This window comes from Sphaerodactylus townsendi, linkage group LG06, assembly GCF_021028975.2.
Source record: "Sphaerodactylus townsendi isolate TG3544 linkage group LG06, MPM_Stown_v2.3, whole genome shotgun sequence".
NCBI lineage: Eukaryota > Metazoa > Chordata > Lepidosauria > Squamata > Sphaerodactylidae > Sphaerodactylus > Sphaerodactylus townsendi.
The window spans coordinates 109,132,938-109,160,874 of record NC_059430.1 but is presented as its reverse complement, the minus strand read 5'-3'; the positions used below and the strand labels follow the sequence as shown (position 1 = coordinate 109,160,874).

At 48.2% G+C, this 27,937-nt stretch overlaps 1 protein-coding gene across 3 annotated transcripts; it reads left to right on the top strand.

The window, feature by feature from the left end:
• Positions 1-296: 296 nt before the first annotated feature.
• On the top strand, positions 297-27,707 carry INPP5B (inositol polyphosphate-5-phosphatase B). 3 transcript variants are annotated; one of them, XM_048502287.1, is made up of 23 exons: positions 297-435; positions 1,183-1,240; positions 1,781-1,860; positions 3,984-4,081; positions 4,406-4,435; positions 6,389-6,502; positions 7,155-7,236; positions 8,068-8,232; positions 8,462-8,563; positions 10,650-10,764; positions 11,238-11,354; positions 13,630-13,817; positions 15,845-15,956; positions 16,745-16,854; positions 19,151-19,286; positions 20,834-20,944; positions 21,555-21,717; positions 22,234-22,469; positions 22,631-22,741; positions 23,492-23,576; positions 25,972-26,105; positions 26,196-26,307; positions 27,316-27,707. In XM_048502287.1, the coding sequence occupies exons 2-23, from the start codon at positions 1,184-1,186 to the stop codon at positions 27,438-27,440; spliced, it is 2,583 nt and encodes an 860-aa protein (XP_048358244.1). In that variant the 5' UTR covers positions 297-435; position 1,183; the 3' UTR covers positions 27,441-27,707. The 3 variants fall into 3 exon arrangements, with proteins under 3 accessions (XP_048358244.1, XP_048358245.1, XP_048358246.1); XM_048502288.1 differs by lacking the exon at positions 297-435 and adding an exon at positions 466-531; XM_048502289.1 differs by lacking the exon at positions 297-435 and adding an exon at positions 736-750.
• Positions 27,708-27,937: the final 230 nt, after the last annotated feature.

The following is a 27,937-nucleotide window of genomic DNA, read 5'->3' as shown; positions in this document are numbered from 1 at the left end:
AACTGCATCGATTTTTTGGGAGGGGTTTTTAAAGATTAATTTACAGCAACGCAACAACATGAGTGAAAGATAAAAAGTTGTGAAAATTAAGACCAAACAGTGGGACGGGCAAAGAGGAAACGAAATCATCCCTACAGCCCAGAAAAAGCGTTAAAATGTATCATAATAATGGGACAGGCACAAAGGAAGGGAAATGGTTTCCACATCCTAGCTAGCCCTCCCACCCATGCTCTTGCATCCGGGGGTCGACTCGGGGGTCCCTGAGCCCTGGGGCATCGCAAACAGTCCTGCCATCCCAGAGTTCGGGGTGGAGGGCTCGCGCCATTTGGGCCCAGCTGCGCAAGGGTTACGCGAAGAGGCCACCGCCTCCGGGCAGGAGGGGCCACTTTTGGGCCGCTGATGTGGAGCGCCCCGCTGCCTGCGAGGGGGCGGAAGGTAAGTGCAGCCCGTTTGGCCGGGGCAGCCTCTACTTGCGAGGAGGGGGTCTCTTGTCTGCAGCCCGGAAGGCTCCGTGCTTGGCCAATGGCGGGGGTGGGTTCAGCAGCTGGGGGTCGGGCTTAGGGGCCTCTCGGGTGCTTCCCTTGCCAGCTGGGGAGGCGGCTGGAGAAACGAGGCGAGACAGTTTCCCTCCCCCCCCCCCTCCCTACTCTTCATAAGCATCTTTGGCTGCCAGAGTCCGAGGCAGCGTTTTTAGCACCCTGAGTAAGAAGAACCAAGAGGGATGATGATACCCTCTCCAACGGAATCTGAGTTAAGAAAGCAAGCAGGGGTTGAAGATATCGAGTGTTGCTGATGATGAATTAGTTCATTTTTTTAAGGATCGTGCCCCTCCCCCTTCAGCCAGGATAGCAGGGCCTTGAATCGCAAAAGAAGTCCCTTACTAAAATGCTCACTTTTTATTGGTGCCTCCATGTGTGTGGGTTACCTGCTTCAACTCGCTTCTTACTTATGGGCCCCCATAAATTAATCATCAAAACGTGCTGGCATTGACAGTGGGCATCCTCCAGGTTGCAACCTGAATTGCTCTTGTCTAGACCATCCTGTGTAATAGCTCCCTGCTAGCAGATGGGACTTCACTATCAGGTTGATAGTGACTTTAGCGCCCATCACACCCAGCTGAAAATAAGGCTCTTGTTTGGTTTCTGTCTTCTGAACCCCATCTGTTTTCTTCCCAACCCACAGGATGGATCAGTCTTTCGCCATCCAGGAGACGCTTTCTCCTGGGGAGACTTGCCTGGCCATATCCTTCTGGAAAAGAGAGTGTGTGAATCCCCAAAGGGGACTCTGCTGGACTCCTCTCCTGCGGGCATGGAGTGGGGTGGAGAAGAGCTGACTGCTTATCATGAGGAGAATGCAAAAGGGCTGATCTAACATGTATGCGTGAGAGCCAGCATGGTGTAGTGGTTAAGAGCAGGTGGATTCTAATCTAGAGAACTGAGTTTGATTCTCCACTCCTCCACCTGAGCGGCAGAGGCTTATCTGGTGAACCAGATATGTTTCCACACTCCTACGTTCCTGCTGGGTGACCTTGGGCCAGTCACAGTTCTTGGGAACATTCTCCGCCCTACCTACCTTACAAGGTGTCTGTTGTGGGGAGAGGAAGGGAAAGGAGCTTATCACCACCTTAAGTCTCCTTACAGGAGATAAAGGTGGGGTATAAATCCAAACTCTTCTTTTTCAAATACATGTCCCTGGGACCCTTTTGGAGGCTGCCAATTGCAGCCCGGGGGGGGGGGGTGTCAGCATTTTTTCGGGCTGTTCCTTGACTATCAGTTTGCACACAGTGCAGGGAATCCTGGCGGCCGAGGAAGGCATGGAGAGCCGACTGCTGAGCCTGGTTGAGAGCCACGGGAAGTCCATGTGCGTTGCCAAGCTGTTGCCAAAGTGTCCTGAGCTGCTTTAGTATGAAAACAAGAATCACATGGGGGAGTGCAGGGGGAGGCTACTTCCTATGCCAAGATCCTCCTCCTCGTATCTGTGTCGTGTTGCACCTGAGGCGGGCGAGTCCCACTGTAAAGTCTTCAAGCTGGCTCAGCATCAGTGCTGCTAACCAGTATGCTACACCCACTCTGCAGTGAAGACAGTATGGTTAGATGATGCCCTAATCCCAGGTTCAGAGATCATAGCAATTGCACCAGAGTCTCACAGCCTCACTACAACCCACTTGTCGTGCAGCAGCATGCTGGCAGCGCCCCTGTGACAGACAAGCAGTAACTACCAATCAGCACATGCTGATGCAGCTGTGTCTCCCCACGCACCCTGACGTTATCTGAGCAATGGGCATCTCGGCTTGCTTTCAGACAGTACTTTGAAGAGCTATAGACATACTTTGTATCCTAAGCTGTGTTTAGACCTGGGATTGGGGAGAGAGGGGTGTGTATTGAGGAGGGACAGCGTGTGTTCCCACGCTTGGTGCCAAGCCCTGCTTAATGTAACTCCAGTGCCTGCATACATGGGCAGCATCAATGTGGTGAGTTACGGTTGCAGCAGGACTTCGTTGCCATCTTAAGACTCCTTGGATGTACCCCCAGTGTCACCTTATACAAGTGCTATCAAACTGTAACCAACCTATGACCACCACAGCAAAAGGCTTTCAAAGCAAGCGAGAAGCAGAGGTGGTTTGTAATTGCCTTCCTCTGCAGAGTCCCCCTTGGTGGTCTCCCATCTGGGCATCCGACCCTGCTTAGCCTCTGGGACTTGACAAGATTGGGCTATATTATACCATGTCTCCTTCCCTCCCAGTGTCCCATTACACCTGTGAAAATTCTGGTGTGTATCTTTTTAAAAAATATGTAGAAATCATGATGGGCTTAGTCCATTTTAAGTGGTTTGAAGTCAGGCCTTAGGAGAAAGCTCTTAATTATATGGAGGGAGCTTAAGAACATAAAACCCCTGCTAACTAAACCTATGGACCCACATATTCCAGCGTTTTCTAGAAGAGCCAGTCAGCTAACTCTGAGAAACCCTCCAGCAGCATGAGAAATCACTGCATCAAAGAGTATTGTTATTGTTCAGTAGTAATGTGTATTGAGGGGTAGGCTGCCTCAGAAAGTTGAGATTTTCTCCAGCAGTTGATCCGTCTCTTCTTTGTGAAACTGCATGTTCCCTTTTATGAACGATGTACCCCAGAGGCCGCCACAGTCTCCTGAGACAGAGAATCCCATCGTTTCACTTTGCATTGGGTACAGTAGTGCTTTCTTGGTTCTTTAAATTTGAAGCAACTGCCCATCGATTAAACTAGAAGAGCCAATTTCTAGCAGCACGAAGAGAGGAGGAAACTTCTATTCATCCACCTTACATAATTTTTTTTGTAAACTATCATTCTCCCCACCCCACCTCCATTATCTCTAAAGAGAACCTCCACATACGCAGGCAGTAAACCTCTAAATCTCAGAGCCAGGAGGCTACATAAGAGGGAGGCCTCAGCCTCAATGCCCTATTGTTGGCCCTCCAGAGCAACTGGTTGGCCACTAGATCAGGGGTCTGAAACCTGTGGCTCTCCAGATGTTCATGGATTGCAATTCCCATCAGCCGCTGCCAGCATGGCCAATTGGCCATGCTGGCAGGGGCTAATGGGAATTGTAGTCCATGAACATCTGGAGAGCCACAGGTTGCAGACCCCTGGACTAGATGGACCACTGTCTGACCAAGCAGAGCTCTTTTTAGGTTGTGTCCTTTTTGCAAACTGCAAAGTTTCAAAACCTTCTGCCTTTCCACACAGGGAAAGTGCTTTCTTTCATCACGCTCATTGATATATATATATATATATATTTACGATGGCACAACCAGAGCTATACCCAGTATGCTACACATACTGGATATAGCTGTGTACAAGGGCATTGTGATCAGCCATTTGGTTGGTAATCCCTAGGGTAGAACTTGGCCTTTTCACACTCTGCACTGAAGTTGTCTTTGATGTACAGTGGAGATGGTTGCTGATATTGTGGGTTGGCTGGGTTCTCCTTCCTGCTTTGTGCCTGCAGGATATGCCTCTACAAGCACCGGAGGATGGCTATCACTGCTGAGGACATTTGCCTGGACAGGGTTCTCCTCATCCAGAAGGGATTCGCAGTGGAAGAAGGTAGAGGTTGCTCTTCCCGCACATCGTTTGCTTCCTTCCATGTGGCTGTCATACATCACACAGGATATCTGTGGGGGAGCTCCTTCTGTTCTCCTTTTGGCTTTTGGAGATGTTGAAACAATTCAGTCCAGCTGAGAGGGATCTATGCCAAATAACAAATAAGGGGCAGTGGGTGGATGCTTTCGATGCCCAGCGGCTTTGGCAGAAACTATGGCCCACTCTTCTGACTCTGGGAGGGGGGGTCTTCACCCCAAGAGAATGACTGAACAGGGCAAGCCTCTTGTGGCCCCTCCACCAGTAACCACTTTTCTCATCTTTTGACAGTCACCCCGGAGAATGACCTGCAAATCCCAGGTAAGTGACTGTCATGCCCATTGACCTCCCAATTACCAGAGTCAAGTTTGCTGAAATTAGGTTTATTGCATCAGAGTAACAAACAGGTACCCTACAGAGGTTTTTGCTGAATCTAAAGTTCTCAGACAATGTAGCAAACTATATCTCCACTAGGAATCCCTAGGGCAGGGGTCTGCAACCTGCGGCCATCCTGGCAAGGACTGATGGGATTTGTAGTCCATGAACATCTGGAAAGCTGCAGGTTGCAGACCCCTGCCCTAGGGGCATATGTTGGGCTGGGGGGTCTCGTGACTCAATTGCCACTTGCCTTGGTCACGGTGTGGGGCTCATTCAGCTGCCTCTTCCCACCCCCACCGACTCCCACCCTCCAACCTTTGCTTGCACCTTGCAAAGTCCCAGCTTGCACGGCTGACCTCCTGGCCACCACACACAGCCCAATGCCTCACCCAGAGGTGCAGTTTGGAGGGGAGGGTTCAATTTTGGGGGGTGCAACTTCAGGGCTTGCCCCGGGTGTCATTTTCTCGTGGTATACCACTGGGCACCCCCTTTACCTAATGGACTTTCCCAAAACCAAAAGCGTTCACAGGCCATGCTGTTCCTCCAAGGTTGGAGCCATGATAAGCCAGCAGGTGTTGTCTGGCTGGGAAGGGAAAACTGTGACTACAAAACTCTAACCAAGCAAGCATAATCACAAGCCAGGAATTCTGTGGTGCCCCAGTCTCCCAGTCTCTCCTGGTTAAGTATGGCAAGACTCAAGGGGTGGGGCGGGGGTGCGGCTTGACAGTGGCTCAGTTAATGTCATGGTTCCTAATAGGATGATTTATAAGAAGGGTAATGCTGTCCCTCTTGCCCCCAGAATCTTTTACCCTACTTCCTGTCAAGTTAGGCTGCATGTATTGTTGAAGGCTTTCACGACCGGATTCAACTGGTTGTGGTGGGTTTTCCGGGCTGTGTGGCCGTGGTCTGGTGGATCTTGTTCCTAATGTTTCGCCTGCATCTGTGGCGGGCATCTTCAGAGGTGTATCACAGAGAGAAGTCTGTTACATACAGTATGTCTGTTACACACTGTGACACAGTTAGACACAGTGTGTAACACATTCCTCTCTGTGAAAACCCACCGCAATCAGTTAGGCTGCATGAATGATATGACTCTGTGCACTGCACTGAGAGCCAGTGTGACGTGATTAGAGCAGAAGTCCCCAGCAGGGTGCTCTTGGGTGCCCTGGAGCCTGCCCCCACCTTTCCTGGTGACCGCCAAGTAGGTGGGGCCAGATGGGCTTTTGTCCAGCAAGGCTTCTGACTGGCCATTGTAGAGTTGATTGTGCAGATTAAAAAAAATTGCTTTGACGTAGCTGCTACAACCTCACTAGGGTCACTGTGTGACTGAAGTTAAGCTGCCCACCATACTGTTCCAGAATTTGGAAAGTGCATCCAGGCTTAGAAAGATTGAGGACACAGGTCTAGAGTTCTGAACTGAAATTTGGGAGACTCAGTTTGCATTCCCACTTTGCAGGGTCACCTTATGCCAGTCACACACTTTCAGGTTAATCTACCTCATAGTGTTATTGTGAGGATAAAATGGAGAAGAGGAAAATGATGTGAATCTCTTTGGGCCCCCTCTGGGGAGACAGGCACTGTTTAAATGAAGATTTAAATAAATACAATTACAATTTGCACAAAAGAAACTCACATCATAGAATAATTCAGGCTAGTTTATTCTCAAGGAAGATGCAGGTTCATAGCTAAAGGTGCTTACATGGGCCCTGCTTGTAACAAGCTCAATGGCCTTCATTCAGACTTGTCCCACTGTTAGCTTTGGATTTGCAGTTGAGATCACTGAAGGTCACTTTAGGGTACTGTGGACATCTATGGCTGTGCTACCAACCCTGATGAGCGTTCGCCAGACACAGACAATAATAATGAGCATACTGCTTTTGTGTCTTCAATGTGCAGGCTCTGATGTTACAGTCCAGATTACCTTGTGTGATGCCAGCTTGCTGGTGCAGCTGCCCTTTGGCTCACAGACCCAGATGTTCCTGCAGGAGATTAGGAAGCGCTGCAGTCCAGGTGCGTGTGTGTTAAATGCCGTCAAATCGCTTCCGCATTATAGCGACCCTAGGAATTAAAGTTCAGGTATAATGCCTCATTATTTCTAGTGGTGTTCAGCCCATGTTTTCACCCCACCCCCCTTTCAATGAGATGTTGTGGGGCTCAAGCTTGCCTGCAAACAGTGCTGTCCAATGTGGAAACCTGGATGTTTGAGAGCACGTGAAAGTTACTGGCTCAGTAGTAAAGAAAAGGTAGGGAGTCCATGCTGAAAAGCATCACACTTTGCCCAGTCCAAGGCTGTAGCTGAAATTGGTCCTGTCACAAAAGCCCGGGGCCAACAGCGTATCTAGCACCCATAAGGAACTCTTAGCAGAGGTGGCTCTTGAAGGGGAAGGGTGCCACCCAACACTTCCTTTCCATTCAAAGGGGTTCTGCAAAAAGGCTGAATGGAGCTTTCTGCTTGTTCTGATTGGTCTAGAGGGAATTCTTTGTCCAGCAGCATGTGTGTTTTTCCTTGGCCTTCCTGGAGAGCTGGGACCATGCTAGGTTGCATGCCTGAAAGCAAAACTGGCCAAAAAGTTTCCCTGGGAGAAAGCCCTTGGTGGCCCTTGCCCGAAAACAGCTGCACACAGTGGAAAAAAACCAATGAGGATTGTCTTTGAAATTGCAGGGAACAAAACTGCAATGGTGGTGGACCCAGAACTGAGCACCGATGGTGAAGTCAAGGCTGCGCCCACTTACGGACATCAGAAGTAAGATGAAGCAAATGATGGGATACTCTTTGCTTATGCCTCTAAAGAACTGCTTGTTGTTTGTTGTTAAATGATGGGGGGGAGGGGAAGTTCAGAGCCCATTGGTTACCAAGATGGGGGCTGAGTGTTCTGTTCACAACAGTGGGAACTTCTGCACCCTCTCTGAGAGGCATGTGATGGCACGTGTGTGACTTCAGAGCATGCATGTGCAATGGTAAATGTGTATGCTCAAGTCGCAGCTGACTCATGGCAACCCTGTAGGGTTTTCAAGGCAAGAGACAAAGTGGTTTGCCATTGCCTGCCTCTGGGTAGAGGCCCTGGACTTCCTTGGTAGTTTCCCATTCAAATACTAACCAGCATTGATCCTACTTAGCTTTCAAGTTCAGGCCATCCAGGTTAGGCATATGTGAGAGTAGGTACTAGCAACTGTAGTATTGGTTGGTACCCCTTTGCCTAGGTTAGATCTTGGCAAACACAGAGGAGACTCTTTTATAGTTAAGGGGTCTTTATTTTCTTGCAAGTGGGGTTGTTGGGCCAGGAGTTGCCAAATTTTGGAACTTTCCCTGGGAACAGCAGATTCCAGGCAGTTTTCCTATTGTCAGGTCAAAGCAAAAGCAGGAGGGAAGCCCTTTTGCGTGCTTCATTTATGTTTTCAGCAGCACTAGCCTGACACAGAATCAAGGAAGCCACACACACAACTGTGTGTGAGAAACAGAGAACACTGATTGCCACCTACTTGATTGAACCAAGCTCTGGGACTCCGTGTGGGCCTGATTTGTCAGCCTCTGCTCCCTGTCATTTCCATATCTGAATCCTTTCATCTGCCCCCAGCCTTTCCAGGCCAAAGACTGCCAGTGAGATGGTCCAATCATCCAATGAGTCAGCCTCTGAGTGGACACAGTGCCTGTGCACTCGGCCATCTGGACTGAGAGACACCCACATCCACTCTTGGCTCAAGCAGAAGGAAAATTCATACACACGCATCCAGAGCTTCCGGTAATGTCAACCTGAAGGGCCTAGAGGGGTGGCTTTGGGCTTAAAGATTGTTTGGGTGAGAATTATTCCTCCCCACCCTCTATTCAATGGCCATTCAGTTGCTCAGGCATAATAGAGGCCAGTGAGGAGAGAGCAAAGTCTGTTTGCAGGGTCTGTTTTGGTGGCTTTGGGTGCTGGCAGAATTCTGCTGCAGCTTGTGGCTCCGGACAACTCTTCTGCTTCTCGGCAGGTTCTTTGTCGGGACATACAACGTGAATGGCCAGTCACCCCGAGAGAGCCTCCAGCCCTGGCTAAGCCAAGAAGGGGAGCCTCCTGATGTTTACTGTGTGGGGTATGTAGGCCTTCCCTTCCCTTTCTGAGCATTTGCCCTCAGGCATGCTTTAAGGAAATGGGGGCATCGCCAATCTGGAATGAGTGCTGTCTGTGACAGGGCTGTGTTTTGTATTGGGTGAACTGGGGTATGCAATGTGTAGCCCAAGCTGAAAATCCCCTCCAGCCAAGCTTCCTGCTGCATCTCCAGAAGGATAAAGTGAACATTTCCCTGGGGCCAGAAAGATCTTCTGGGATTTCTTTATCTGTGGGCCTGTGGGACCACCTCCCCAAATGTGCTCCCCAAAGAGTGTTAAACTCGGCAAACAACATCTTATTGGTGATTCCTGGCCTGAAAGCAGTCCAGCTGTCCTTGACTAGGGACAGGGCCTTTCCAGTCCTGGCCCCAGCCTGGTGGAACACTCTGTTGAATGAGACCAGGGCCCTGCAGGATTTAGTACAGTTCCGCATGGTCTGCAAGACAGAGCTATTCCACCAGGCTTATGTTTGAGGACAGCAATAGTGACCCATATGTTTGGCCTTCCCTCCCTCCTCCTGTTTGCCCTCTTCCATCTCATTTCCCCTGTCCTTTTCCTTCCTTTTAGACTAGTGCAAGTATAGGAATAGTCTATTTTAACTACCCTCCCTTGCATTGGATTTTATGACGCCTGCACTGTTAAGAATGTTCAGATTTTATTTGGATTTTGTTGTAGTTTATCATATTGATGTATGACATCCTGAGCCCATATGCAGAAGGGCGTCCGGTAAATGAAATGAAGTGAATGAATGAACAAATTAATAAATAAGTGTGTGGGAAACACATCCCAGGGAAGTCAGGTTTTGACACACTCCTTTTATGCATTGCATGCTGGGGGATTCAGCCACAGGCCCAGGGGCGTCATAATTCCACCTCTCTGGTTACCCTTCACAGCAAGATTTTTTTCACATTGCATTCGAGGCTTGCTTTTCAGTCCAACACAAAGCCCCTGGGATGTGATAGGAAAATTTCTCATTCTGGGAAGATGGAGGTCAGACAGGCAACTTTCTAGCCCTCCCCTTCATAAACTTCTCTACTCCAAAATGTTGTTGTGTCATGCCTGAGCCAGACAATATTGTAGGGGCCCCAGTTCATTCCAATCAAGTTCTGTAATGCCCCATGTAAACGTGCTCCTGTTTTAGAAGTGTGGATAATTTCAGTGATTTCAATTCTAGTCGACCAAATTGCATTATTATTGTCTCTGACTTATGGTGAACCAAGCAAGAGGCTTTCAAGGCAAATGAGAAGTAGAAATGGTTTGCCTTTGCCTTCCTCGGCAAAATCTTCCTTTGTGGCCACCCACCTATGTACTGACCCAATTTAACTTTTGAGATGTAACAAGATATGACTATACTATGTCACTTTCCTGCAGGGGCATAACGAGGCAAACTGCAGCCTTGGGCAAAACCTGAGTTGGATCCCACCCCCCCCCTCCCCATGGGCGGCCACTCCACCACGACCAAATTTTTTTGCACCAGGACATTGGTGCCTGCAGGGGGTGCATTTTTAGATATATCAGCACCAACATTTCAGCGTATCATCAGGAGACTGTCCTTATGCTACTCCCCAAGTTTGGTGAGGTTTGGTTCAAGGAGTCCAAAGTTATGGACTCCCAAAGGGGGTGCCCCATCCCCCATTGTTTCCAATGGGAGCTAATAGGAGATGGGGGCTACAGTTTTGAGGGTCCATAACTTTGGACTCCCTGAACCAAACCTCACCAAACTTGGGGGGTAGCATAAGGACAGTCTCCTGATAAAACGCTGAAAATTTGGTGCTGCTGGCTAGCCTAAAAACTGCACCCCCTGCAGGCCAAAAATGGAAAACCACTAAAAATACCCAAAAACGAACCCTGAATTTTGGTGCCCCTCACAAGGTGATGCCCTGGGCAGCTGCCCACCTTGCCCAATGGGCATTACGCCCCTGCTTTCCTGGCCCCAAAATTGCATTAAACACTTGCAACTCAGACAACAGTCCAATTTATTTTTCTCAGAGGAAGTGATGGGGCGGGGGGCGGGGGTGGTGTTTGCATGTGCTACGATTTCTCACCCACAGCTTCCTCTCCTGGGCGCAGCTTCCAAGAGCTTGACCTGAGCAAAGAGGCCTTTTTCTTCAATGACACGCCCAAAGAAGAGGAATGGTTTAAGGCTGTCACCGAGAGCCTTCACCCAGGAGCCAAATATGCCAAGGTAGGTTGGGGTTGGCTGCTGAGCGGGCAAAATTACCTTGGTGCTCTGTGGCAAGATGGACTTAATCAGTTTGTCACATGTAGAAGGCAAGAGAAAAATGGCATTTCTGACTAAAGTGGGTTCTGTGTGGGTCTTAAGTGTGAGCAGTCAGCTTCCCATTTGAGATATACAAAAGAGGGTGAGGAAAGGGGGAATAGGGGCTTTCTGCAGCAGCACACTGGCATGCCAGCACTTTCCTTCCTGCTCCTTCCAGGCATGCTGAGTGGGGCACATGTGGTTGTTTGTCCCTTCCTGCCTGACAAAGAAGCCCAAGGGTTTGCAGCAATAGTGTCTATGAACCAGCTTTGAAGACAGCGGGCGTTATCTTGTTGAGATCCACAAGCCCTAGAGGAACTCTGGATCCTGCTTTGCACTCTTCTCCTTGGGTGGATGCAGCAAGCACAAACCTTCCCTGCTCCCTGCTGTGTTCACAGGTGAAGCTTGTCCGACTGGTCGGGATCCTGTTGCTGCTGTATGTGAGAACAGAGCTCGCCATGAACGTCTCTGAAGTGGAGGCCGAGACGGTTGGCACAGGCATCATGGGCAGAATGGTGAGGGCCGCTGGGCAGCACCTCTGCGGGGATTGGGGTTGGCTCTGCTCTTACTGCTTAGGTCAGCTTGGCTTGCAATGCTTGTTCACAGCCTCTACCTTGAAGTGGGCATGCAAGATGCCCGCCTATGGAGGGATGGCTCCATTCCTCAGAGGGGCTGAAGAAGCCCTTTCTATGGGCCATTTGTCCCTGGATGCATTCCACGGTTCCCTATAGAGGCGGGCATCTATACCCTCTTCCACTGAAAGGTCTAAGTGCGGTCAGTTGTGGTGCAGCAGAGGTGAAAGTACCACGCTTCTGCTGGTGAAAATAGTCCCAAATGTCTAGGACCATTAAAGAATCGTTTTTAAGTGCAGCCTTCATCAAAACCATTGTTTGCACCATTAAACATGGTACTTTGATAAAAGAGCATTTATGTTGCCTCGAACAACTTTCGGCAAGATTTGCCTTTTTCAAATGGAGACGTTCATTTCCATTGTAAAAAATGGCCAACAGAGCAGGAGTGGGTTTTTCAAACTTAGCAGAGAACTCTCCTCGCTGTTATTTCAAATTTCTTCAAATTGCAGAGGGCAGACAATTGTGATCCTCTCCCTGGGCCAGAGGCAGAGCAAGGGGAAACTGTGCCTGGGGCGTGCGTGCGCCCTGTGCCCCTGCCGCAGCGTCGCCTGCCCCACCACGCCCTGGAACACCCCTGCCACACCCCTTCAATAGCCCAACCACGCCTCCACCGCTGCTCCGCTCGGGGTGTCGCACCCCCCACCCATGGGCGCTACACCACTGCCCTGGGCTAATCCTCAATCACCTAAGGGTGAGTTTTGTATTTTTTCGTCCGAACAGTGGGTGGGGCTGAAGACAAAGCAAGGCAGGCAGTAGGACCTCATGGAGAATTCTACTAGAAATAAGGTCCAAGAAGAAGTGGCGGATGAATTTACAGTTGTACTTAGATCTTTCAGTGGAAAAGAGTATAGTTGACTCTTGCAGGGGGACAGGTGCCAACTGCTGTGAAGAAGGCACTCTGGGTCTTCTCTGGCCTCTGCTGGGTCCATCCATGGATGGATGGATGGATGGATGGATGGATGGATGGATGGATGGATGGATGGATGGATGGATGGATGGATGGATGGATGGATGGATGGATGGATGGATGGAGGGAGGGATGGAGGGATGGAGGGATGGAGGGATGGAGGGATGGAGGGATGGAGGGATGGAGGGATGGATGGAGGGAGGGGAGGGGATTTGTATCCTGCCCTATCCCCACAGGGCTCACTACTTCAGAGATGTCTGGGAATCCCAATCTCTTAAGGCAGCACCCATATGGAAAGAATTATCTGATCTGCATTCAGTACTGCTTCAAATGCAAAGGGATTCACATTGGCCATTGAGTAACCACAAAGGAACTTTCTGCATATTTTCTCCTCCGTCAGCCACCATTTCCTCTGCAGTTTTTCTCATTACACCACTGGAGAGCTTTCTAAGGGCTTTTTAAAAAATCAGTAATTGCTGTAGTGATATAGTTCTATCGCAGGGGACTGCAACCTGTGGCTCTCCAGATGTTCATGGACTACAATTCCCATCAGCCCCTGCCAGCATGGCCAATTGGCCAAAGTGGCAGGTGCTGATGGGATTTGTAGTCCATGAATATATGGAGAGCTGCAGGTTGCAGATCCCTGTTCTATCCCAATTACTGTATGTGTGGTTTTAGAAGACCTCTGGTGGCAGGCCATGATACAGAATGGCCTGATCCTAGCAGACCATGGAAGCTAAGATGGGCTGGACACAGTTGGTTCTTGGATGGGAGACCACCAAGGAAGTCTGTCCAGAGTCAAGCAATGGCAAACCACCTCTAACCATTTCTTGCCTTGAAAACTCTGTGGGGTTGCCATAAGCCAGCTGTGATTAGATGAGACTTTCCACACCCACTGGTGGCATGGTGTGAAAAATGATACTGATGTGGGTGGGAGGTTGGAGCCACCTTCCCATTAAGACAACATCCCATTAAGACTGCATTCTTTCAGGCAAGATGGTTAGTTAACCAGGTTTGAGACAGGGTGTACCAAGGATGAAATTAAACCTGGTAAATGGAGAGTTGAAGAATAAGGTTGTGTAGATACTCCCCAAAGAAGCACTCCAGGGTAGAAGCAAAGGCAGAAGAAGAACATCTGTTTACAAGCCACCCAAGGCTGCCTTCCCACAGTGTCGTTAGTAGGGGGAAAACATTTGACTTCCTTCCTTTCTCTCTCTTTCTCTCTCTGTCCCCCACAATCCTGCTGCCAAGGGCAACAAAGGCGGGGTAGCCATCAGGTTCCAGTTCCACAACACCACTGTCTGCATAGTCAACACCCACCTGGCGGCCCACCCAGAGGAATACGAGCGGCGGAACCAGGAAGTCCGAGACATCTGTGCCCGCATGCAGTTTCACCAGCTGGAGTCCAGCCGCCCACTCCTTGCCATAAATGGACATGAGTAGGTTGGCAAAGGGGCGGGTCTTATTGACCTCCTTAGGGATGCTGTGCTGTTTCTTACAAGGGGACAACTGGCAAGGGGGCCTTGTGTATGTGGGAGTAAACATCTGCCCCTCCTTAAATTAGGCTTCCTGTAACACTTCCCTGCCCCTTTTTACTTACCTAAAGTCTTATTAGATGCACTCTGGGGAGGAAGGTTATATAGTATAGCCCAGTGATGGCGAACCTATGGCATGGGTCCCAGAGGTGGCACTCAGAGCCCTCTCTGTGGGCGCGTGCAGAGTGCCCCCCCCCCCCCACATCTAGGCTGGCCTGGGCCGCTGGGCTCGATTATTAGCATTAAACTTAAGACCTAGTTTTGGGGAAGCAGTGTAGGTAATCATGTTAAGCGCTGTTAAACCCCACTGATTTTCATGTGAAGAACTAAAGCATGATCCTTTACCTGGAAGTAAGTTGGGTTGGTGGCAATGGGGCTTGCTTCTGAGTAAACCCTCCTAGGGTCGTGATTCACCCATTGGAAGAGTTGCACAGTTGCTTCAAAGCAAAGCCACCGACTACCACCAAGTTTACTCCTGAGTAACACACGCCTCGGAGCCAACCATTTTTTCTGAACAAAAACCTCAGTATTCAGGTTAAATTGCCGTGTTGGCACTTTGCGATAAATAAGTGGGTTTTGGGTTGCAATTTGGGCACTCGGTCTCGAAAAGAACCGCCATCACTGGTATAGCCTGATCTCATCACATATCATAAGTTAATCAGGGTAGGTACTTGAATGGGAGACCACCAAGGATGACTCTGCAGAGGAAAGCAACAGTAAACCGCCTCTGCTTCTCACCTGCCTTGAAAGCCCCTTGCTGAGGTTGCCGTAAGTCCATGATGTAGCCCAATCTCATCAGCTTTCGGAAGCTAAGCAGGGTCCGTATTTGGATGGGAGACCACCAAGGAGTAGTCTGCAGAGGAAACCAACGACAAAATGCTTCTCACTTGTCTATAATCCCTTCAACATAAACATCTCAGGAGATATGGGAAGTACTTTGCCACATATTCCTGGACCTTTTTTTGAGGTGGAATGCTCCACCAAATACTAGCGCCTGCGTCTCCCCCTTTTTCTGATTCTCTTTTTGTCTTAGCAAATCTTATTTCAGCACCACTTTCATCAAAACCAATATGCCCTGCACTGTTTAACATAGATCTTTGTAAAAAATATCATTTCTATTGCCTTGGCAGCTATTAGCAAAACTTGCCTTTTTGTAAAGTTGTGCCTGCCATTTTTTTTCCTGTGGCAGGAATGGACCAGAGCGGAGTAACTGGCCAGAATTGTCTATCCTGGACAGCCAATTCTTATATAGCAAAGCAAAAAAGAACCGTAAAGATTTCTAGCTTTTTGGGGAAATGATTTTTTGGAAAATTACAAGATAAGTGTCCACTGTGAAGGTTTCACAAAGTCATTCAACAACCAAGGAATATGCATATTGTTCACTGTTAAATTGTTTTTGTGAGCCCTTTGCAGCAGGACTATTTGATTTAAGTTTCTTTGTGTAAATCATCACACAATAATAAGCCTGCGTAGATATTGTTTATGTTGTTAAGTTTGACATAGTATAAAAGCTTAGTTATAATAGTTGAAGTGCTTGTTGAATATTAGAGACACTGGTACGATAACACCATTAGCCATACAGGTGCTTGCTTGGATTGTTAACCTTGAGCAACCTACCCCACTTTCATTATGGTTGAGGCTGGAAACCCTACTCCTGCAGCTGCTTTTCACTTTTTAAAAAAGCTGGCAAGAGACCATTGGATTTATCTGTGATATGAAGCCTAGTATGGCCCCCAGTGGCATTTCCTGTTTATAGCCACCAGCAGGAACAAAAGTGAAAACAGCAGGGCCTTAGGGGGGCTGCAAGGGTGGGTAGGGGTCCCTTCTTGCTCTTCCTCCTCTCTTCCCCACCAGTCTGCTCTAGGGGGATGGTGTGCTTGTTGTTAGCCTGCAAGAGGCTTTCCTGATCTTCAGCATCTTTCTTTTTGCAGTGTTGTCTTCTGGTTGGGAGACCTCAACTACCAACTGGAGGGGCAAGAAATGGAGCATGTAAAGAAGCTGATCCGGGCTCGGGACTTTCAAGCCCTTCATCAGCACGACCAGGTGGCCGAAGAGCTCTTCTGGGGCAGGCAGCTGAATGCAGGACAGAGAACGCTTCTCGGAGACTCCAAAACGTCTTGCTTTATTTAGCCTGGACTAAACAGTATACTCTTGTATAATGGCTAGAGCAGTTCAGGACCACTGATGTGCTTCTTGAGTCTTGGGGATTAAATTCTAAAGGCTCTTGAGTGGCTCAGAAACAGAGGGGTCTGGGTTACTCTCAGATCTATTACTGTCAAAAATTGCACTGAGCTCCCCCACATGGGTCCATCGGCTCGTTAGAAGACCCCTGCTGGATCAGACCGGTGGTTCATCTAGTCCAGCATTGCATCTCGCACTGTTGCCAACCAGTTTCTCTGGTAGGGCCAACAATAGGACATGGAGGCCGACGCCTTCTCTTGATGTTGCCTCCTGGCACTGAGATGCAGAGGTTTATTGCCACTGAATGTGAAGGTTCCCTTTAATCATCATGGCTAGAAACCACAGATAACATATCCTCCATGAATTTGTGAACTTCAATGCACTACATGTTGGGGCTATTAAATCCTAGAGATTGCAGAACAGGTACAATGATAAAGAATTCGTATTGGAAGGGAATAAATTTCTTGGGAAGATATATTTGCATTCTTGCCTACCAAATGAGGCCAGTAAAAGGAAGGGAAAGGGCATCTTCCTTTGTCTGGAGGAACTTCAGCCTGCTGACTTTTCCCCTACATAGCAACAGAAGAATGCAAGTCTGAGCTCCATTTGATGCTTCTGGTCCTCATCATGTTGTCCTCTCTTGCTTCTAGCTGAAGATTCAGTTGGGTGCCCAGGTGGTCTTTGAAGGCTTCAGGGAGGGGGACATTTCTTTCCAGCCAACCTACAAATACAACCCAGGCTCTGATGACTGGGACGACAGGTAGGCAGTGCTGCGATTTGCTCGTTTTGTTCCTTCAGTTTTGCCTTCTCCTCCTCCAGCCAAAAAGCAAAACGTGAGAAAGGCCAAAAGATGGTCATCAAGACTCTGAGTCACTGCAGTGTTTCGTACAGGAAAAGTAGAAGAAGGGATGTCCTAACATGACTGCCAAGTCCCTGCACCCAGTCAGAATCTAGAAGTTTGAATGCTCTGGAGAAGAAGCACTAAGCAAGCATGTGCTGTCCTGGAAAAGATGCGTGTGGAGGTGGGGGCAGGGAAGGTGGATTTTGAAAGACAAAAGCACAAATGCTGTGTCTTGAAAGGCATAGCTCTGGTGCTGGGTGGCTGGCCTTTCCCACTAGAGCAGTGGTTCTCAACCTTCCTAATGCCTTTAATACAGTTCCTCATGTTGTGGTGACCCCCAACCCTAACATTTATCCATTTTACAGATGGAGAACACTGATGCAGAGAGTCTTAGGCGACCTCTGTGAAAGGGTCGTTCGACCCTCAAAGGGGTCCCGCCCCCAGGTTGAGAACCACTGCGCTAGTGTTTACAGGAGCCCTCTGCCAGTGGAGAGTGCTATCAAGTCACCATAGGGTTTTCAAGGCAAGAGATGACCAGAGGTGATTTGCCATTGCCTGCTTTGCATAGGAACCCTGGACTTCCTTGGTAGTCTCCTTTCCTTGTACTAGGCAGGGCTAGCCCTTCTTAGCTTCTGAGATCTGATGTGACTAGACTCACTGATTGGAAATAAACAATGTTACACGACAGCAGACCAAATTGACTACTGGTGGTGGAAAGTACTGTTGAGTCTCAGCTGATCTAAGGCATCCCACACAAGAGATTTGCCACCCTGGACTTCCTTGGTGATCTCCCGTCCAAGCATAAACCGGAGTCTGCTTAGCTTGCCAGTTCTGATAAGATTGGGCTAGCCTGTCCTATGCAGATTATCAGTAAAAAATTTATACCCAGGTGGTGTACTTTGCCTAATTTTGCCCAGAGAAATGAAACAGGCAGTTTCCTCCACAGTGGCATCCACATCACATGCGCATTCAGATTAGCCAGTCCAAGAGTGCCTATAGCTTTCCAACCAAAAAAAATTAGCAGTGATAGCCACTACCATGCCCCTTCTGCTAGCATCCATCATGATGATCTGGCTGGTAATACAGCCCCATTTCTCATACAGGGAAGGCGTCAATCAGAATTTGGCAATAGCCACAAACAGCAAAGCCTTACCAATGCCTTTCCATTCAACTTACAAACAAACTTTAAGGAAAGAGCTAAGAATGTCTCCCCTGACTGTAGCCACATGTGAGTCAGCTGTTGTCAGGGCTGCAGCTGCAAGGGCTGTGCATCTCCTCAGTAAGAAGCAGGAACTCCCTCACAGCAGCCTCAAAAGCAACCTTCTTTATGTCAGAGAGATCCTCTCAGGGCCACTGAAAACTCACCAGAGAAATAACATTCAAGATTAATGACTCTGCATATAGTTTTATACATGTTTGTCCAATCTGGAAAGGCTGAGATAATTGGCAGTGACCTGGGGGATTGCCTCTGATCTTCCCAGCATCGCCCACTTTGCTTTGAATTTCACCTGGAACTGTCTTCTACTGGGAGAGACCATTGGTTTATCAAGGTCTGTCATCTCAGACTAGAAGCAGATCTCCAGGGTCTGTCTAAGGCAGGAGTCTGCAACCTGTGGCTCTCCAGATGTTCATGGACTACAATTCCCATCAGCCCCTGCCACCATGGCCAATTGGCCATGCTGGCAGAGGCTGATGGGATTTGTAATCCATGAACATCTGGAGAGCCACAGGTTGCAGACCCCTAAGGTTTGTCACATCACTCACTACCTGATCCTTTTAACTAGCGGTTCTGGGGATTGACCCTGGGAATTTCTAGATACCAAGCAGGGGCTCTCCTACTGAGCCACAGTTCTCCCCCGAGTAGGAATATATCTTTCCTCTTTTAGTATCGAGCTGTGGGCCATTGGGACCAATGAGCCATATGATCTGCCTCCCCTAGTAACAGAAGATTCAGCGAGTGGTTTAGCATATCTGAGCGGTGCTGTTTCAAACACAGGTGTGAATGTGCTTCCATCTCCACCAGGGCTAGTCTGAGAAGCCGGCATGGGGCACCTATGGCTCTGATTGCTTTTCAGACTTCCTACATGTGTTCATGCTGCAGACCAATGATAGGGAGGTGTGGACTATACAGCCAAAGGAGAGGGAGGCTTCCTTTAATTGAGCTGCAAAATGGCTTCTGATAGTGGCGGGCCCGCCCTCTCCATTTCCCTTGCAGTGAGAAGTGTCGTGTCCCAGCCTGGTGTGACCGGATTCTCTGGAGAGGAAAGTCCGTCTCTCAGCTGAGCTACCGAAGCCACATGACTCTGAAGAACAGTGACCACAAGCCTGTCAGTGCAGTCTTTGATGTTGGGGTAGGCACCAGTTCCAGGTTGAGTAAAGAGTGCCCAGGGGCCACCTATGCCCCTTGCCAGACTGCTGTTCTTACCTACCCACCCATATGCCGTTGCTTGCTTGTGCATTGCTCTCCTGCCCATTTGTAATGTCTCCTGTCACCTTCAGTAATAGCTTCCCACACTGTCTGCAGAGGGTTCCCTTATTCCCCCTGGCCACAAGTGGTGGGATAGGGTTGCCAGGTCCAGGTTGGGGGTGGTGCTTGCGGAGGACAGAATCCTCACTGGAGTACCTGACATAGAGGCTACCCTCCAAAGCATAGGTGTCAAACTCGCAGCCCTCCAGATGTTATGGACTACAATTCCCATCATCCCCTGCCAACATGATGCTGGCAGGGGATGATGGGAACTATAGTCCATACCATCTGGAGGGCCGCGAGTTTGACACCTGTGCTCCAAAGCATCAATTTTCTCCCAGGTAACTGATCTCTGCAGTCTGGAGATGAGTGGCAGTTCTGGCAGATCCCCCAGTCCCACCTAGAGGCTGGCATCTCTGCAACTGCACAACCTTTTCTCAGAGGTGGTGGGTGTGGCTAGAAATGCCCGTGCCGTAGCCAATAGGAATGCTGATGCTTTGCACCCCACCCACATGCCCTTTCATTGATATTGCAATGAATTAGCAGAGTAAATAACAGGGCAGCGACCGTTGAGTCGTTTTGTAGGACTCTACTAGATAACAAGTGCGTTTACACTAAATATAGGAGCGGCAAACTTTATCTACGCAAACGCTCTGTCTGGGTGTCTGTGCAGTCTATACGTGACTGTGTGTCTGCCTGTCCTCTTTTGCTGGAAGAAGAAAGGAGAGATCTTCCCAGAAGCTCATGTGATTCTAGGCATGTAACTTCAGCAGTTAACTCTTGCTTGACTGAATGAAGCAGGCGCTTGTAAAATCCTAACACATTTTCTAGCAGCTCTAGGTAACATGTGCAGCTGGGAGCACAGGTAACAAAGTACTTTCCAGCACAGGGGATCGGCAGCATTGGACCCCACCAGAAGCCATGAGTCCTGGCAGCTGCCCCACTTCAGGGTGTGCTGATGCCAGTCCTGCAGACACCCGTCCTGTGTCAAGAATGAACTTGGATGTGGGGAAGGGACCCTTGGAGGGGCACCTGTATTCTTCCTACCCTGCTTCTAACTCTGAAGTGGGCCAGATGTGAATGCACAAGGAAGCATCTTCCCATTTTGGGAGTTCTCCTTTCTGCATGCATTCATTAAGGCCAGCTCCTAGAAGACTGGGCTCTCCCTTTGGGTAACATTTTTTGCTGCCCATCATATGTCCACTGTCTCAGTCAAGAAGAGCCAGGATTCTGTGGGCAGCCTCTAAATGTAACCAGGATAACCTGGAAGAGGATTGATTTGCATGCCAGTTTGTTTAGTGTGGCTCTCCTTGGGTGTGGGTGTTGTTTGGTCTTCTCTAGAGACTTGCTGTTGGGTACTTATTTTTCCTGGCAGGTTGTGCTGATGTCTCCCCAGAAAGGTCCACTGATGAAGCCACATGTCTCTTCCAGGTAAAGGTGGTGGATGAGAAGTGCTATCGCAAAGCCTTTGAGGACATTGTTCGCTCTTTGGATAAGAAGGAGAACGCCAGCATCCCGTCAGTTACTCTGTCCAAGAGCAAGGTAGAATGTACTGCCTTGGCTAGCATGACACACCCCACATTCTCTTTCTAAAGGTTCTGACAATATTAAAAACTCAGAGAGAGAATCTGAAGGGCAGTGCTTAGTCTGTCTAGGACTACATCTGGGGAAGGTCCATTTCCTTCCATGGAGGACTCTAGCCAAAAGATCTTTTAACTGATGCTTCAGACTGTACATTGGAGGAGAACATTGGCAGAGGTAGAGTTTACAAACTTCAGATTATGAAATTACTGGAAAACAGGGGGTAGAGCCTGGAAAGGTTGGAATTTAGAGAGGGGAGGGACCTCCATGGGATTTATTGCCATAGATTCCATCCTCCGAAGTAGCCATTTTCTGCACGGAACTGATCTCAGTAGTCTGGATCAGTTGTAATTCCAGGAGATCTCCAGATCCCATCTGGTGGTTGGCAATATTAGGCCATGGGTTTTGAGCCAGGCATTTGGTCTTTTGGGATGTTTGTGGCCTCCCTGCTTTTAAGCAGAAGGACAAAAAAGCTAAGCAGAAGGACAAAATGGGAGCCACCAAGAGCTCTGGGCAAAGACAAGAGAGCACTGACCATTCTTTCTACGTATTGTCCCTTTCCACCCTTCAGTTCCTTTTCAAGGATGTGAAGTTCCTGCAGCTTCAGGTGAAGTCTTTTACCATTTGCAATGGTCCTGTTCCCTGCCAGTTCGAGTTTATTAACAAGCCCAGTGAAGACACCTATTGCAAGCCCTGGCTGATCGCAAAACCAAACAAGGGTTTCCTGCTACCAGGTGACTCGGTTGCCGTACATGTTTTTTCTGCATCTTTGTGCCTACATGTCTTCATGCAGTGTTTCAATTTGTGACCTGTGGAACTGTGGCTTTCAACAGGAGGGTAACCCAGCAGCCTCTGAGCATGGGAAGGTCACCCCTTGCCCTTTGCACTCCTTATGCATCCTCTGCTTTGGTGTGCAGACTGAATCTCTGCTCTGACCAGCGAGGTGATTTGCACCTGAAACCAGTAATTTATTGTGGCGTGGCCTGTTGTATTCCATCAAATGAAAGAGTTTTAGGTTTGACTGTCCTCTGAGGTTAGGTATTTAGCCCAGAAAACTGTTTGGCCCCACAAAATAATCTATGCTCCCTATTTTTATTTAGTATATTTTTATCCTGCTTTCCTCCCTATTCGGGAATCAAAGTGGCTTGCAAAAATAGACCTTGGAACAAGTTTATATGAAGCACCAGTGAGAATCTGTTCTCCACTCTGAACTCTGATTAGAATAACCTGCATCTTCCTTTTCCCTCAAGATTCCAAGTTGGTGATTGAGCTGGAACTGTTTGTGAATAAATCAACAGTGACAGCCTTGAACTCTGGAGAGGACAAGCTGGATGACATCTTGGTGTTCCACCTGGACAGGGGCAAGGATTATTTCTTGTCTGTGTCAGGAAACTACTTGACCAGTTGTTTTGGGTGCCCCATCCAAGCCCTTTGCTTCATGAAGGAACCCATCCGAGAGATGTTACCAGAGGCCATCAGGGAGCTGGTGGGTTCCTGCTGTTCAGCTAACTGTGCGCCATTCTGGTGGTGACAGCACTTTGGTGGCGGGGAGAGAGGGGAGAGTTACATAAGATTAGGAACATCTATTTATCTGAGATGCTGCATTGAGTGGAGTTATGCCCCTGTTAAACCAGTGCTCCCTTTTAGACCTTGATGCCGCTGTCGACAGATGATGCTTTTCAGGATGAGAAACCCTTGGACATCCCCAAGGAGTTGTGGATGATGGTGGACCGCCTCTACCGTGATGCTTGCCAGCAGGTTAGAATATCTCTGGGTTAGTATATCCATGTTCTGTAAAAGGGCCCCTTTCAGAGCTGGTAATTAGCTCCCCTGACTTGGGCGGCCCAAGCTAGCCTGAACTCAGTCAGATCTGGGAAGCTAAGCAGGATAGTTAGTGCTTGAATAGGAGAACACCAAGGAAGTCCAGGAGTGCCACACAGAGGCAGGCAATGGCATACCACCTTGGTTCTTTTCTTCCCTTGAAAACTCTATGGGGTTACCGTAAGTCAACTGTGACTTGACATCACTTTCCACCATGAGTAGTTAGCTGCAGTAGCTAGGATTAGGATTCATTGGGGTAGTACTGGAGGACACTTGCACAGTGTCATGTGATGATATAGCATGCCAATATCTTGATCTTATCCTTTATTGATGTTTTCAACACTTTTCTTGCACTTTTCTTGCACTTGCCTGAGTAAGACAGCTGTCCGTGGTGGCAAACCTATGGCACTCCAGATGCTCATGGACTATAATTCCCGTCAGCCCCTGCCAGCATGGCCAAATGCTGGCAGGGGCTGATGGGAAATGTAGACCATGAACATCTGGAGTGCCATAGGTTCGCCACCACTAGCTGATCTAAAAGGTCATGCAGTTGAGGGTGTGCAGAGAAGGAATATATCTGGATGTGACTACAGAAGATATTCCTTGACCCAGGGTTGGAGAAGTGAGACAGCTGTTTTTCTTCTCATCTCTCCCTATGATGTAGCTGCTTATATACCTTTCTTGCAGGAAGACCTGTTTCAACAACCAGGCCTGCGGGCAGAGTTTGAACAAATCCGTGACTGGTTGGACACAGGGACACTGGATGAACTGGGTATCCTTTGACAAGTGTCTTTCAAACGCCTGTTCTGCTTCTCTAGTCTTGACTATGTCTTTTATTGTTTGTATATTTTAACATATATGTTAAAATGTTATAGATGACCCATGCTAGGCCAATCTCTTTGGATATCAGGGCTAACCGGGGTCAGCCCTCATAAGTATTTGGATGGGAGACTGTTATCCAAAATCGTAGGAGTTTGTCCCTTTTAGAGTTGGGGAATTAGTGAGAGCAGATTCTTGGCTTAACGAGGGGTCGGGCAAGCTTGGAATCTTTATTGCCTATGTATACAAAACGTTGCTTTTGCAAGAAATCCACAGGAGATTAAAATAAGTTTAGCAATTTTATTAGAGGAAAAATAATAAAAATACAAGCACGCAATAATCGAAGTGGCAGAACACACACACAGTCCTAGAATATAGAAAGCATTGACAGGATAGGTTGGGAATAGCGGAGGAACTGGGGGAATTCTTAGGGGTAATACTGTACTAGATCTTGAAGTGGCTTTGGGTTCATGAAGCAGAGTCCAGCAACCTGCACTGGGCTCCAAGGAAGCAGGGTAGAAAGCAGGTGGCATTCAGTGCAACTGAACCCAAAGGTAGGCTTGGAATACTGGGCATTGAGTGTTGGGAGGGGGGCTATTTTATAGAGAGAAACAGTCTTAGGAGATTAACCAGTGATGCAAAGAGACTTAATCTCCTAAGACAAAGTGGAACCTTGCCCTTCTGAGGAAAGACAAGAGTGAAATGATCAACTTGAGTGGTGATACTCAAGTTGATGGATGAAGTAATTAAAATTAACGTTTGGCACTTAACATTAATGGGCCAGGCCAGGGAGTGACTCAATCACAGCTGCAAAACAATGCGAAATGCAAATAAGGCGGTCTTTAGAGAGAAGTTAGTCAGGTGTTTGAATTAGTGTAGTACTGTCAGGAACACTGGAGTCAAATATGTTAGCACGTGCTTTGTCTTAGTTAGGCAGATACTCCAGGGCTGGAAATGGGAAGCTAGGTTCCATGGCGGGGATATTGTATTTGCTATAATCCTTTCAGGAAGGGAGTGGCAGGCTATTTGCAAGGCAGATATAGGCAGGGGCAAGACCAGACAAGATTTTACTGTCTTTGTGGATACACTAGCCAATGCAGAGAATGGACTCCCCATTTTGGCAAGACACTCCTAGGCATCCCACTAAGGGTTTGTAGGAAGGGTGGAGCTGGAAAATGGGGCTCTCCCAACCCACCATGGATCGGTCTGGTAACAAAACCACCAACGAATATCAGAGTTGTTATGCAGAGAAAGGCAATGGAAAACCACCTGTGTTAGTTTCCAGGCTTGAAAACCATAAGGGGTTGGCTGCGACTTATCAGCACTTGACACACACACACATTTTAACATACGATGCGCTGCCTGAATGTCCTACTACAGCACAGAGGTGCATATAAATGTGTAAAGTCCCTTTATTTGTTTGTGTGCTATGTGATGTCAAGTTGCTTCCAACATAACAGTGACCTTATGAATCAATGGCCTTCAAAATACCATATCATTAGCTGTCCTACAAACTGGAGAATATGGCATCCTTTGTTGGGTCAATCCCTCTTATGCTGGTTCCTCCTCTTTTCCTACAGTCTTAAAGTTTTCCTAGCATTATTGTGTTTTTCAGTGAGTCTTTTCATGAAATGTCCAAAGTATGATGGCCTCAGTTTAACCATTTCAGTTTCTATGGAAAATTCAGATTTGATTTAATCCAGAACCTACTTGTGGGGGTGGGGTTTGTGGAGGTAGTCTGCCATACCCATAATTCTCTCTTCCAGCATAAATACTCAATTGTTATAGGGGAGATCTAGAGTTCTAGAGTCCAGACCACTGCATAAATTTAATTTGCTGGGGGGCGGGGCGGGGGGGAGTGCTTCATGACATATCAGGCAATCCTTTTCCCATTAAATTTCTTATTGCCTGTCATGATTCTTTATTGTTTTTCAACACTCTGATTTGGACAAAGAGGATCCAGAGTACTTTTGAGAGAAAGACACAGCTTCATTGGGGAAGGGAGAGGCTGTGGCTCAATGGCAGAGCATCTACTTAACACGCAGAAGGTCCCAGGTTCAGCTCCTGGCATCTCCAGTGAAAAGGACTAGCCAGTAAGTGATGTGAAGGACCTCTGCCTGAGACCCTGGAGAGCTATTGCCAGTCTGAGAAAACAATACTAACTTGGAGGGAGGGAGGGTCTGATATAGTGTATTCAGCTTCATGTGTTCACTTGGCATGATGCGCTTGTCTTGAATCCTTTTGCTATGCACTACAAATAGGTGATCCCGACAGGAGTGCTTAGCATTGGTTACAGTCAGGGCTGGGAGGCCTATCTTGGTGGCTGCTTCTTTAACCCACCCCTCCAGGGCCAATTAGTAGCAACCACTCTGTGGCTGAAGCGCTGCTGCTCTTCTTAGAAAGTCTTCCAGAGCCAGTCGTTTGCTCCAAGCTGTACAGAAACAGTCTGGAATGTGCCAACAGCTACAAGATGAGCAGTCAGGTAAGGCGGGACTGAGCAGCAAGACACGCACCTCTTGCCTGAATCTGGAAACTGGCGTGCAACAATAAAGTTGCTCCTAATCTCCCACAGGTTATTTCTATGCTGCCCAGGTGTCATCAAAATGTTTTCCGTTACCTGGTAGCGTTTCTGCGGGAGCTGCTGAGACACACTGGGAAGAATCATTTGGATGTAAATATTCTAGGTAAGGAGACTGAATGCGGGAAGCCACCTCTAGATACATGGTCTTTACCAGTGTTGTTGGGGCAGACAGGAGAGGAACAGGAAGAACTCCGATAAGTATTTGTGTGCTTTACATTTTATTGTAGATCTTCCTCCAAGCTCAAAGTGGTATGCACAGTTCTCTCAATTTTATTCACATTGTGAAGTAGGTTACGCTGCTGTCTCCCATCTCTGACTTCGCCTCTGTCCCACCAGGCAAGCTATGAACAACCCAGTGCCCTGAGGACCACTATGCAGAAAATGGGCAGCAGGGAACCCAAGAGTAGTGGCCACTCCAGCAGCGCAGGCAATGACAGGTCCCAACCAGGTAGTCGCCCCTACTGCTGCTAGAGAATTGAGACCTGGACAGCCCAGCAACAGCTCGTAGGGGTGAAGTTGAAGGCCAGCAGCTGGGAAGGATCAAGATAGGACAAAGATAGAGGAGGGAGGCTGGGCATGACACCTTTAAAGCTCGGGAGAGACAGCAAAGGACAGACAGCCCTGAAAGTGGGTACCAACTTTCTTTTTGTCACTTCCAGGAAGAGGTGGGACTGAAATTTGACAAGATCCTGGTGGGTGGGGCCAGGATACTATATAAGGGAAGCTGCCAGGCCAGTCTAGGGAAGAAAAACCAGTGGATCATACAGGGCCAGAGAGAGAGCAAGGACTAGGATGCCTCTCTTTCCCATTCTGGAGCTGGCTCAAACCCATTCAGGATGTAGGGGAAGGGGGAGGTGAGTTAGTACAGCAAAATAGAAGCCTCACAGCGGCAAGAGCGAGACAGTGGTATTTGCTTGTAAAGCCTTGACACGCTCTTGAACAAGAAAAAGGCAAACCATAATCTTAATTCTGAAGCACTGAAATAATCAGGACATCATGCTCCAATTTCCCTGGCTGCTTGCTTGAATCCAGAGGATAGGGGAAGGGGAACAGGAAATTGCTTTTTTTTTTGGTTAACGTATCAACAGGTGTTCTTGGCTTTCCTGTGCAGGCAGTATCTTTGGAGGCTTGCTGCTGCGCCCGCCCCCTGGCCACTCCAAACCAAGTACAGCTGAGAAGCAGAAGGCTCAGCAATTCATCCAGCAGTTCCTCTGCCATGAAGGAACCACACTATGAAAGTCATGGATATGCCTGGTTATACATTGCTGCAAATATAACATTTTATGCATTCCAAGTATTAGATTTTATTTAACATTAATACCTCTTAATGCAAATACAAGCACAGATTCCAGACTAAAGGGCTAGTATGGTAGAATGTATTTCTTGAGTTACCTCAAGTGTTGTGATAAAGCAGTCTTGTCAGCCTATCGCTGCTTCCTCGCTTAACTGCTTGTAAACGTAAATAATTATATATTGTAATTACATTAAATCCATATTTTTTAATTATACACTTATCAGGTTGTTAATTTCAGACTTTCCTTTCTGTCAGCCCCATAGTCAATGGGGCACTTTCCCTATGTTTTGGCACACCCTTATGTCCCCTTTGCATAGTGGAGGGGTGCCAGAATTGAGGAAGATAGTTTCAGGAAAATAGCTGTATTGTTCTACAGTAGAAGAGCTAGATTTGAGTCCATTAGCACCTTAGAGACCAAACAGATTTTTGGGCTTCACCA

Bases quoted from the DNA above. Each gene is read 5' to 3' on its own strand.
- INPP5B (XM_048502287.1), top strand. From the start codon at position 1,184: ATGGATCAGTCTTTCGCCATCCAGGAGACGCTTTCTCCTGGGGAGACT. The intron at 22,470-22,630 runs GTGGGTTCCTGC...GCTCCCTTTTAG, and splicing joins CAGAGGCCATCAGGGAGCTG to ACCTTGATGCCGCTGTCGAC. The intron at 26,308-27,315 runs GTAAGGAGACTG...TTTCCTGTGCAG, and splicing joins TTTGGATGTAAATATTCTAG to GCAGTATCTTTGGAGGCTTG.